General features: G+C 38.8%; 1 protein-coding gene across 22 annotated transcripts in view; it reads right to left on the reverse strand.

Moving 5' to 3' along the window:
- The window catches only part of Rfesd (Rieske (Fe-S) domain containing), a 32,470-nt gene extending 21,317 nt beyond the window's left edge, over positions 1-11,153 (reverse strand). For 5 of the 22 annotated variants that reach the window (XR_015665036.1, XR_015665035.1, XR_015665032.1 and 2 more), the window contains exons 1-3: positions 10,083-11,137; positions 5,764-5,930; positions 5,637-5,671 (exon numbers count right to left, since the gene is read on the reverse strand). Coding sequence is in view for 13 of the 22 variants with exons in the window: in XM_087625421.1 (XP_087481547.1) it covers positions 5,637-5,671; positions 5,764-5,929 (201 nt within the window). In the remaining 9 variants the exon portion in view is untranslated. 22 annotated transcript variants of the gene reach the window in all.
- Between the last annotated feature and the right edge of the window lie 1,451 nt (positions 11,154-12,604).

Here is a 12,604-nt window from a genome sequence, read left to right on the forward strand (position 1 = left end):
TCCAAACACGAATATAACAGGAAGCAGCAATCACTATTCCTTAATATCTCTCAACATCAATAGATTCAATTCCCCAATAAAAAGGCACAGATTGACAAACTGGGTACGTAATGAGGATCCAGCATTCTGCTGCCTAAGAAAACACACATCAGAGACAAAGACAGACACCACCTCAGAGTAGAAGGTTGGAAAATAATTTTCCAAGGAAATGGTCTGAAGAAGCAAGCTGGAGTAGCCATTCTAATATGAAATAAAATCGATTTTCAACTAAAAGTCATCAAAAAAGATAAGGAAGCCCACTTCATATTCATCAAAGGAAAAATTCACCAAGATAAACTCTCAACCCTAAATACCTATGCTCCAAATACAAGGGCACCTACATACATAAAAGAAACCTTACTAAAGCTCAAAGCACACGTTGCACCTCACACAATAAAAATAGGAGATTTCAAGACCCCACTCTCATGGAAACAGAAATTAAACAAAGACATAGAAAGACTAAGATAAGTCATGAACCAAATGGATGTAACATATTAATAGAACATCCTATCCTAAGACAAAAGGATATACCTTCTTTGCACTACCTCATGGTACTTCCTCCAAAACTGACCATATATTCGGTCATAAAACAGCCTCAACAGGTACAGAAAGTTAAAAATAATCCCATGTGTCCTAACAGACCACGACGCGCTAAAGCTCGTCTTCATAACAATAAGGAAAGAATGACCACATATACATGGAAGTTGAATAATGCTCTACTCAATGATAATCTGGTCAAGGAAGAAATAAAGAAATTAAAGACTTCTTAGAATTTAATGAAAATGAAGGTACAACATACCCAAACTTATAGGACACAATGAAAGCTGTATTAAAAGGAAAACTCATAGCTCTGAGTGCCTGCAGAAAGAAATAGGAGAGAGCATATATCAGCAGCTTGACAGCACACCTAAAAGCTCTAGAACAAAAAGAAGCAAACACACACAGGAGGAATAGAAGGCAGGAAATAATCAAACTCAGAGCTGAAATCAACCAAATAGAAACAAAAAGAACTATACAAAGAATCAACAGAACCAAAAGCTGGTTCTTTGAGAAATTCAACAAGATACATAAACCCGTAGCCAGACTAAAAAGAGGACAGAGTGTGTGTCCAAATTAACAAAATCAGAAATGAAAAGGGAGACATAACAGCAGAGCCACAGGAATTTCAAAAAATCATCAGATCCTACTACAAAAGCCTATATTCAACAAAACTTGAAAATCTGGAGGAAATGAACAATTTCCTAGACAGATACCAGGTACGGAAGTTAACTCAGGAACAGATAAACCATTTAAACAACCCCATAACTCCTAAGGAAATAGAAGCAGTCATTAAAAGTCTCCCAAACAAAAAGAGCCCAGTGCAGAATTCTATGAGACCTTCACAGAAGACCTCATACCAATTCTATCCAAACTATTCCATGAAATTTTAACAGATGGAGCCCTATCGAATTCCTTCTATGAAGCCACAATTACTCTTATATCTAAACCACACAAAGACCCAAGAAAGAAAGAGAACTTCAGACCAATTTCCCTTATGAATATCAGTGCAAAAATACTCAATAAAATTCTGGCAAACCGAATCCAAGAGCACATCAAAACAATCATCCACCATGATCAAGTAGGCTTCATCCCAGGCATGCAGGGATGGTTTAATATATGGAAAACCATCAATGTGATCCATTTTATAAACAAACTGAAAGATAAAAACCACATGATCATTTCATTAGATGCTAAGAAAGCATTTGACAAAATTCAACACCCCTTCATGATAAAAGTCCTGGAAAGAATAGGAATTCAAGGCCCATACCTAAACATAGTAAAAGCCATATACAGCAAACCAGTAGCCAACATCAAACTAAATGGAGAGAAACTTGAAGCAATACCACTAAAATCAGGGACTACACAAGGCTGCCTACTCTCTCCCTACTTACTCAATATAGTTCTCAAAGGCCTAGCCAGAGCGATCGGACAGCAAAAGGAGATCAAACAGATACAGATTGGAAAGGAAGAAGTCAAAATATCACTATTTGCAGATGATATGATTGTATACTTAAGTGATCCCAAAAGTTCCACCAGAGAACTACTAAAGCTGATAAACACCTTCAGCAAAGTGGCTGGGTATAAAATTAACTCAAATAAATCACTAGCCTTCCTCTACACAAAAGAGAAACAAGCCAAGAAAGAAATTAGGGAAACGACACACTTCATAATAGTCCCAAATGATATAAAATACCTTGGTGTGATTTTAACCAAGCAAGTAAAAGATCTGTACAATAAAAACTTCAAGCCTCTGAAGAAAGATATTAAAGAAGATCTCAGAAGATGGAAAGATCTCCCATGCTCATGGATTGGCAGGATTAATATAGCAAAAGTGGCCATTTTACCAAAAGCAATCTACAGATTCAATGCAATCCTCATCAAAATTCCAACCCAATTCTTCATAGAGTTAGACAGAACAATTTGCAAATTCATCTGGAATAACAAAACACCCAGGATAGCTAAAACTATCCTCAACAATAAAAGGACTTCTGGGGGAATCACTATCCCTGAACTCAAGCAATATTACAGAGCAATAGTGATAAAAATTGTATGGTCTTGGTACAGAGACAGACAGATAGACCAGTGGAATAGAATTCAAGAACCAGAAATGAACACACACACACACACCTATGGTCTCTTGATTTTTGACAAAGGAGCCAAAACCATCCAATGGAAAAAAGACAGCATTTTCAGCAAATAGTGCTAGTTCAACTGGAGGTCAGCATGTAGAAGAATGGAGATCGATCCATGCTTATTACCCTGTACAAAGCTTAAGTCCAAGTGGATCAAGGACCTGCACATCAAACCAGATACACTCAAATTAATAGAAGAAAAAGTGGGGAAGAATCTCAAACACATGGGCACTGGAGAAAATTTCCTGAACAAAACACCAACGGCTTATGCTCTAAGATCAAAAATCGACAAACTGCAAAGCTTCTGTAAGGCAAGGGATACTGTTGTTAGGACAAAATGGCAACCAACAGATTGGGAAAAGATCTTTACCAATCCTATAACTGATAGAGGGCTTACATCCAAAATATACAAAGAACTCAAGAAGTTAGACTGCAGGGAGACAAATAACCGTATTAAAAAAAGGGGTTCAGAGCTAAACAAAGAATTCAAAGCTAAGGAATGCCAAATGGCTGAGAAACACCTAAAGAAATGTTCAACATCTTTAGTCATAAGGGAAATGCAAATCAAAACAATCCTGAGATTCCACCTCACACCAGTCAGGATGGCTAAGATCAAAAACTCAGGTGACAGCAGATGCTGGTGAGGATGTGGAGAAAGAGGAACACTCCTCCATTGTTGGTGGGATTGCAGACTGGTACAACCATTCTGGAGATCAGTCTGAACTTTCCTCAGAAAATTGGACATTGAATTACCTGAGGAACCAGCTATACCTCTCTTGGGCATATACCCAAAAGATGCCCCAACATATAAAAAAGACACATGCTCCACTATGTTTTCATAGCAGCCTTCTTTATAATAGACAGAAGCTGGAAAGAACCCAGATGCCCTTCAACAGAGGGATCGATACAGAAAATGTGGTACATCTATACAATGGAATATTACTCAGCTATCAAAAACAATGACTTTACAAAATTCATAGGCAAACGGATGTAACTGGAAAATATCATCCTGAGTGAGGTAACCCAATCACAGAAAAACACACGTGGTATGCACTCATTGATAAGTGGATATTAGCCCAAATGCTCGAATTACCCTAGATGCACAGAACACATGAAATTCAAGAAGGATGACCAAAATGCGAATGTTTCACTCCTTCTTTAAAAGGGGAACAAGAATACCCTTGGGAGGGAATAGGGAGGCAAAGTTTAGAACAGAGGCAGAAGGAACACCCATTCAGAGCCTGCCCCACATGTGGCCCATACATATACAGCCACCAAACTAGATAAGATGGATGAAGCAAAGAAGTGCAGGCTGACAGGAACTGGATGTAGAGCTCTCCTGAGAGACACAGTCAGAATATGGCAATACATAGGCGAATGCCAGCAGCAAACCACTGAACTGAGAACGGGACCCTCACTGAAGGAAACAGAGAAAGGACTGAAAGAGTTTGAAGGGGCTTGAGACCCCATATGAACAACAATGCCAACCAACCAGAGCTTCCAGGGACTAAGCCACTACCCAAAGACTATACATGGACTGACCCTGGACTCTGACCTCATAGGTAGCAATGAATGGCCTAGTAAGAGCACCAGTGGAAGGGGAAGCCCTTGGTCCTGCTAAGACTGAACCCCCAGTGAACGTGATTGTTGGGGGAGGGCCGTAATGGGGGGAGGATGGGGAGGAGAACAACCATATAGAAGGGGTGGGGGAGTGGTTAGGGGGATGTTGGCTCGGAAACCGGGAAATGGAATAACAATTGTAATGTAAATAAGAAATACCCATGTCAATATAGATGAAGGGAAGAAAAAAAAAGCAAAGGTAATTTCCCCAAATTCTTCAGGTAATATTTCAAAATTTGGTTTCTCTCAAATACTATGAAAAACTTTTATTGTATTGATTATTATTATATAATATATTGAATAATACCTTGTATTAAGTCAGAATACATACTCATAAAATTCAAAGTACACAGTATATAAATAAAAATGTTTCAAGAAATACAAGTTTATTGAAACTGTTGCTGTAAAATTATAAAAAATGGTTTTCTTTTATCCCCACTAGATCCGGCACCACCATGCCCCAAGATATCTAGTAGATATCTTGGCAGAAGCACACATTCCAACTCTGTGGGGTCCCAGTGTCTCTGCTGCCACACACTCCCAAAGTCAAATCACCACAAGAAAGAACACGCAACCCAATAACCTTTGATCCAATTGATAAGATATAATTGCCCACCTAACATACAAAGCTCTGCACTCATCCATCCCTTAAAAACATTCATAACAACCTGTTAAGGTACAGCATGAAATCTTAACGGCAGCCTCCATGTTCTCCTGCAGCTACTCTGCTGTCCCTCAGGTCTCCTCTCTCCTTCCACTCCAGTCTCCTCCTCTTTCCTCAAACTTCTCTCCCGCCCATCCTTCCTTCTCATCCAATGAGAGGCCTCCTTCTATCTTGTACCTGCCTCACCTGTATATTGACGTCATCCCACAGGAACTACTCCATTTGCTCTGAATATTCACATTGTTAATGTCCCTCCATATTAGCACAGATAGGCTCGCTTCATTAATTTAATGAGTGCACAATGTTCCAAAGCATGGCTATGTTATATTTATTAATAAGATGATCCTAAAATTTCCATATTAGTGATACTGCAGCAAGCTTTTCCTATCAAATATTTGTGCAATTATATCCACAGAGTAGCTAACAGAGTATATTTGTTAGTTCAAAGGACATACTTATTATTTTGTCTGGAAAATGATGCTCTTTACATTTTAAGAATAAATGAGAATAATGACAATCATGTAGAAACCACTAAAGTAGAATTGAATGTAAATTATCAAATTTTGAATAAAGAACAAAATAAAATAATAAGAATGTAAGAAACGTTTGAGTTTGTCTAGAGTAAATTTAACTTTACATACCTCAATTTCTCCCAAGTGCAAGGGTCCTCCAGAATCTGAAGAGGAATGGATATATCTAGTTACTAAATGAATCTTGATAGTTTTGTGGTAAACATATACAGATTCTACAAATGAAGACAAGTCTTACGGTAGCAGCGAATGTCCATTGCATGATATTCCCCCTTGTGGTAGAAAATGACCACTTCTCTGCCATGGACAACAGCTGTCATTCTCTCTGATCTCCTAATGTCCTCTTCTCTGCCAACACAGACCGTCTTCTGTTCCTCATCCTGTTCAGAGATTTCAGGGTCCATGCTATTTAGCAAAGAGAGGAAGGGATGGGAGGAAAGCTCAACATATGTTTACCTCAGACATAACCTTCCAAACCAAAATGAAATGACTGTAAAGTTTTGAAGCAATCCTAGGTTTTATTTCATTTCTTTTTTTTTTTAATCCCCTTTTAAAAAGCTATTTTATATGTATAGGTATGTATATTATTTTATGTGTATGCCTGCATGTATGTTTGTGTACCACATGTTCATACTTGGCTGGTGCTTGAGGAGGCCAGAAGACAGTATCAGAGCCCTGGGTCTGGAGGTACAGAGGAATGAAGGAACCATGTGGGGCTGGAAATCAAACCTGGGTCCTCTGGAAGAATAGCCAGTGCTCTTAAACCACTAGGCCATTGCTGTAGCCCCTTTTGGTTTGATCTTAGCGATTTTATACTTGTGTGAACTTGTTCCAGTATGAGGTTTACAACCTGCTTTATGCAAGATAGAGAATTACATATGGAAAAGGAAATGAAGTAGGAAATAATGCCCCGCACTACTGCAGGAAACTGTTATTAAACACACTAAGAGGTACCTGTGAAGTGCTCCTACTACTAACAATATACAGAAAAGCACATGTTAACTTCAAGTCCTCCAACTGTGTGAAGGTGACACCCACAATCAACCTTCTAAACTACACTGATACTGTCGCATACATAAGGAGTTAGCACACCTTTTACCTGACCAAACAGGAAGCTATATCATATTGGATATCTCAGCCTGAGGTTAACATTTTGTGTGTATATGCCCACATATCCAACTTGTTTAAAGGAGAATCTGGACCTAGATTATATGGCTCCAATATAATAAACCTTAAAATGTTAGGAAGGAAAAACTCTGACTCATTTAAAAGCAAGTAAAACAGAGTTTAAAAACAGAAAACATTTACTTAGGAATAAAATATTACTGAGTTTATTAGAAGGAGCTTTAGAAAAGGGAATTCATCAGCTACTGTAACAATGGGGACAGCTAAACCAGGTACAAGATAGGATAGCATCATAAGCCTGGGCTCTAAAACATGCATGAATGGAAGAAGAAATGTGTCCTGATGTGGTTCAGAGAAGCAAGAGCTTTCTTTCATTCAGTGTATAAACTTTACACAAACTAAGTTTAGGAAGTACTCTGAAATTCAGTCAACCCTTGTTCAACCTAGTTGGGCTGGGATGCAGCTCGGTGGTAAAGAATGGGATGACTAGCATACGCCACAAGTTCTATCCCTACCATGTGGATTGGGGTGGAAGGCTTAACTTAGCATTTAACTGTTGTGATGGTTTGAATAGGAATGGTACCCATAGAATCATGTGTTTAAATGCTTGGCCCATAAGGGAGTGGTACTAATAGGAGGTGTGTCCTTGTCAGAGGAAGTGTGTTACTGTGGAGGTGGGCTTTGAGGTCTCACACATGGTCAGGCTCGGCCTAAGGTGGGAGTCCCTTCTTGTTGCTTGTAGATGAAGATATAGAAGTCTCAGCTCCTTTTCAAGCATTGCATGCTGCCATGTTTCCCACCATGATAATGGACTAAACTTCTGAACTACATGTAAGCTAGCCCCAATTAAATATTTTCTTTTGTAAGAGTTGCTGTGGTCACAGTGTCTCTGAACAGCATTAAAACCCAAACTAAGACAATTGTTAAATGAAAACTAAGATATATGGTATTTTAAAAAACTATTCCACAATAGAATAGCAAAAATAATTTTAATAAAAAAAAGTGAGGGGCCAGTTGTGGTAGCATACATTTTTAATCCCAGCACTCTGAGGCTGTGACGGGCAGATCTCTGAGTTCAAGGCTAGACTGAACTCTATATAGTGAGTCTCAGACCAGTCAGGGAATATATAGTGAGAATCTGTCTTAAAAGAAAAGGGTAAAGGGGATATTACTATCATTGGGGGTGGTGGTGGTAGGTGGTGGTGATTATTTGTGTCTGAGAGGAAGCTGGAACTTCCTATTTCTCTAGTCACCTGGTTTTGCTTGATTTGGTCAAATATACAAATTCCTAATGGGAACATTACCTTCAAAGCTGGATCTACAGCCTTATCAGATTCCATGGAAAGAACACAAAACCAAAATGATAAGAAAACAAAGAAACAAGCAAGTAAAGAAAAGGGAACTAGGCTGAAGTAAAAGTAAAGAAATCTTATTAAATTTGTCACACATACACCCCCACAAAAATAAGATGCAGAATATATGAAGAACTCCTATGGACACAGTAAGAAATGCCAAAAAAAAGCAAAGAGAAAACATAGAGAAGACATGACCAAAGAGTTCACAGATGAAGAACTCCTCCTGGCCAATGGTCACATGTGAATATGTTCATCTCATCAGGAAAATGAAAGAAAATGAAAAGCAAGCCCCAAACTAGAATATTTTTTGCTAGAATAGAGCAGCAAAAGATGATAGAAGACTGGCAAGAATGTGGCATGACCCCTTGTGATGACATAAGCTAATGCTGATGCAGCATGGCATCCCCCAGGAAAGCAGAACAGTCTCGACCTTATACGCCACTGAGGACTGTTGGAAGAATGACTACACCAACAAAGGACAGGAAACAACACAGACCATTAGTAGCAAGATGAATAATTTGTATATCCATCCAATGGAATGTTGTATAGCTGTAGAAATAGACTCATTTTAAAATGTGAAAAGCTTTCAGTTTTTAATCATGTGCAAAAGCACATAAAACCAAATGTTATTCATGAATACATGCTCTTAAAATATTTTCATTACTATTTTATTAGTCTTGATATTTTGCCTACATGTATGTCTGTACACCGTGTGCATGTCAGGTGGTTAGGTGCCACAGAAGGCTGGAAGAGGGCATTAGATCCCCTAGAACTGGAGTTACAGTTTAAAATTTGACATGCGGGTGCTGGGAATCAAGTCTATGTCCTCTGGAAGAGCTGCAAGTGCTCTTAACTGCTGAACCATCTCACCAGCCCCTATGAATACATTTACAGGATAAACAAAAGAAAAAAGCAAGAATAAAAACATACTCTTAAAAGCCTCAAAAATGTTAATTCTTATATTTAAAATTATTCTTTGTAGTATTTAAGTTGAATACTACTTTATGCCTTTGTTGCAAAGTCAAGAAAAATAGAGGTTTGTATTAGAGCATTTACCTGCACATAGATCAAGAATCAACTCTTTTAGACTTTTGTGTATCTTATATCAAAACTTAGTACTAGATTAGAAGTTAACCACCCACAACACACACCAAAAGCTAACAAAAGTCCAATAAATGTAGACTAACTCTTAAAGTCAACCACTCCTGACAAGCAAACAAATAAAAGCAAATACAAACTTCCCTCAAATTTCAGTGTTTGCACATAGGACGTTTAGAACTTGAAGGGGCTGATAAGAAAGGAACAGAGAGGCTCTGTCTACTGATAACAGTTTCAGAGAATTATGATTATAGCCTTGTACATGCTTAGGAAAGTGTTCCTTATCAAATAATAGTTTACTTTTTTTAGTTAAAATTAACACCCATATTGTTCTTAATTAAATACTGCAAATATCACAATCCCTTCAGACAATGAGTTCATGTGTTCATCTTTAAGAATTTAAATTTTCTTACTCTGATAAAAACTGTTCAGGCATCGCTAATGCTAATATGCCTACATATAGTTCCTGTATTTAAAAAAAAATAGAATCTTTTTAAAAAGTGTAGCTTTTTTACACTGACATAAAATTGTATGTATTTACAGAATATAACCTAACATACACATACACCGTGGAACGACTAAATCTAGGTTATTGAAAAGTGAGTTGCCATACATAATTAACATATTGTGATAAGAATAATTTACATGCATTCAAGCATTTTAAGTTTTTCAAGAATACAATACTATTAACCTTAGTCACCATGTGTGCAATAGAGCTAAGATAAACTGATTCCTTTAAATAAATAAAAGTATAAAATTAGACAACTACCCAATTTGAGGAATAAATGATTTCCTTCTGTTTTGTTGTTTAGGGTTGTAAGAAACCTAAAATTAGGTTTCTTAAAGTGAGAATTCCACATAAAACTACTACTTTTAGATAAGAGGATGGCCCCATCAGTTTTAAACACCTTTCTAATGTAGATAATTCATTTTAAGTATAGTCACAAGAGACAAAAGACATGAAATTAAAGGTACTCACATTCACGTCACTCCTCTTGAGCAATGACTAAGGGGTTCTACACCAAGAGTGGGGACTTGGCCTGCACATTATCACAATGCTTATCTCCAGGGTGATATCCTTGCTTTTAGGCTCATGGAAGGGAAATGCCTTAGCCAGTAGCAGTTTGATGATACACATGACTAGCTACATTTGACTACTGCATGGACACTTTGCAGGTTAGGGTTAGGGTTAGGGTTAAAATGTTCATTACTCCTCACAAAATTAAATATCCGTAAACTCATGATATTTGGTGTAACTTTCGTTTGACTAGCAGCCAGCGATTTATTAAAAAAAAAAAAAAAATGTGGCCTGAAAGAAAATCATCTTGAAAGCCACAAAAATCGTTCAGCAAAAATGTATAGAGAGCCTTTTATATTCCCAATGCATACAGGTATCAGAAAAGATGGTTGCAAATTTAAATCTAGGAATGCTAATGTACAAGATTGTGTTCACAAATATTTAAAGTAAAACACTTGCCCAATTTAATGAAGCCATGCAGCTGAGCAAATTAATGCCAATGTCTAATGTTAACGGTGACAAGGAGTTTCACCTGGGTCTGAATCCCGGACTGCTTCATAAGAGGCTTGTATCATACATAGGGTGTGCAGACGAAAAGCATGTTAATGCCATTACCTCTACTAATATACAGTTTGGTGCAACCACAGGAAACGCAAGATAGCCGCCCCCCCCCCCCCCCCGTGGCTTTTGCAGTTCTAACACCAGCTTTATTGGCTAAGACAGCCTGCGCAGCTGCTAGACTGAGCGGCGCCAGGGACATCACTGCATCCAGCAGCAGTCCGGAAGGCCATCCCGGGAGAACTTTTTGGGGTGCGTGGGACATCAGAAGGATCAACTTTCATAATTTACGTGCACAGGTGCGGGAAAGCGTGTTTAAATGGCTGCAGATCCCGGTGGCGGCCCAACTGTCAAGGTGAAAAGTACACTGAAGCTCTTTCCGGAGGCCGAGCCATTACGGAACACCTCCCCGCGAGGGACCAAACGCTCCCAGCTCAGACACCCGAAGACACCGAACTGCGCCGACAGCCGGATGAAGTCCAGGCCCGGCCTCCGTACCACCGGAAGCAGCATACTAGGAAGCTCCGCCCCCCGCCCGCACCCATTTCCCGCACCGCGAGAACTCAACTTACAGTGCTGGGGTTCTCGCCCCGCCCTGTACACTATAGCTCCCCCACCCCTATCTTCTGCGTCGTGCGCCTGCGCGAGGCGGGGCTGGAGGGGCGGGGCAAGGGTCACGTACTAGGAAGTACTGTCTACCCCCAGTCTGGGGCCGCGTTTCTGGGATTTTCTAGCTCTGGCGGAGTTGGTTTGATGGTGACAGCCAACCTACCCTGCTCTTCCACCATAAGTGAGATCATTTCCTTTTTTTAAAGAACGATTATTGGTCTCACTCTAAATTTATTCAAATTTTAAATGCACTCAGCAATCTCATGCCTAAGAATGTACATTGTAAAAAATAAAGGCAGAAGAAGCCTCATGGCGCGCATAATCCACGTACAGGATTGTGTATAGTAACGAAATAATACCTAGACCGTAGGAAAACTTTACAGCTATATACTACTAAGCCAAAGGTCCAATTCCATACTATAATGAACACATCATACAGGTTCCCCTATTAATATGCTCTTTAATACAAATAACTTACTGTTTGAGATACAAATAGGATAAGTATCTATATATATTTAAGCTTTTAAAAATTAGTAGATTTAAGGGAAGATGGTGTGTTTTCATTTTCAATTTTTTAACTGCCTATTTCTCTTTTTGTATTACATTGAAAGCAACACAATAAGAATTCCTCATACTTGCTCAGAGGTGAAAACTAAACAGGTTTGCAAGTATTCTCTGTAAACTGGCACATGGCAAGCACTTGTAGAGCCAGCTACTGTTGGGGCTGAGGTGGATCACTTGAACCCAAGTGTTGGGCAACAGAGAGACCCCGGGAATTTTTTGATATTGTTGTTGGGGTTTTTTTGTTTTGTTTGTTTTGGTTTGGTTTTTGTTTTTTAAAAAGATCAGCAAGATGGTTCATGTAATAAGGGTACTTTTAAACCTGTCATCCTGAGTTGTAGCTCCAGAACCTATCTAATGATGAAGGAATTGACTCCACAAACTATACTGTAGCATGCATGTCCCTGCTCACACAGAATAATAAACATTTTTAAAAAGAAAAAAATCAATGGGGGCTGGAGAGATGGCTCAGAGGTTAAGAGCATTGTCTGCTCTTCTAGAGGTCCTGAGTTCAATTCCCAGCAACCACATAGTGGCTCACAACCATCTGTATTGAGATCTGATGCCCTCTTCTGGCCTGCAGGCATACATGCAATGCAGGCAGAAAGCTGTATGATGTATACATAATAAATAAAGGGGAGGGGGAGGGGCTAGGGGGATGTTGCCCCGGAAACCAGGAAAGGAAATAACACTCGAAATGTAAATAAGAAATACTCAAGTTAATAAAAAAAAAAAAGAAAGAAAGAAAAAAAAGA

This window comes from Rattus norvegicus, chromosome 2 (assembly GCF_021556685.1).
Source record: "Rattus norvegicus strain SHRSP/BbbUtx chromosome 2, alternate assembly SHRSP_T2T, whole genome shotgun sequence".
NCBI lineage: Eukaryota > Metazoa > Chordata > Mammalia > Rodentia > Muridae > Rattus > Rattus norvegicus.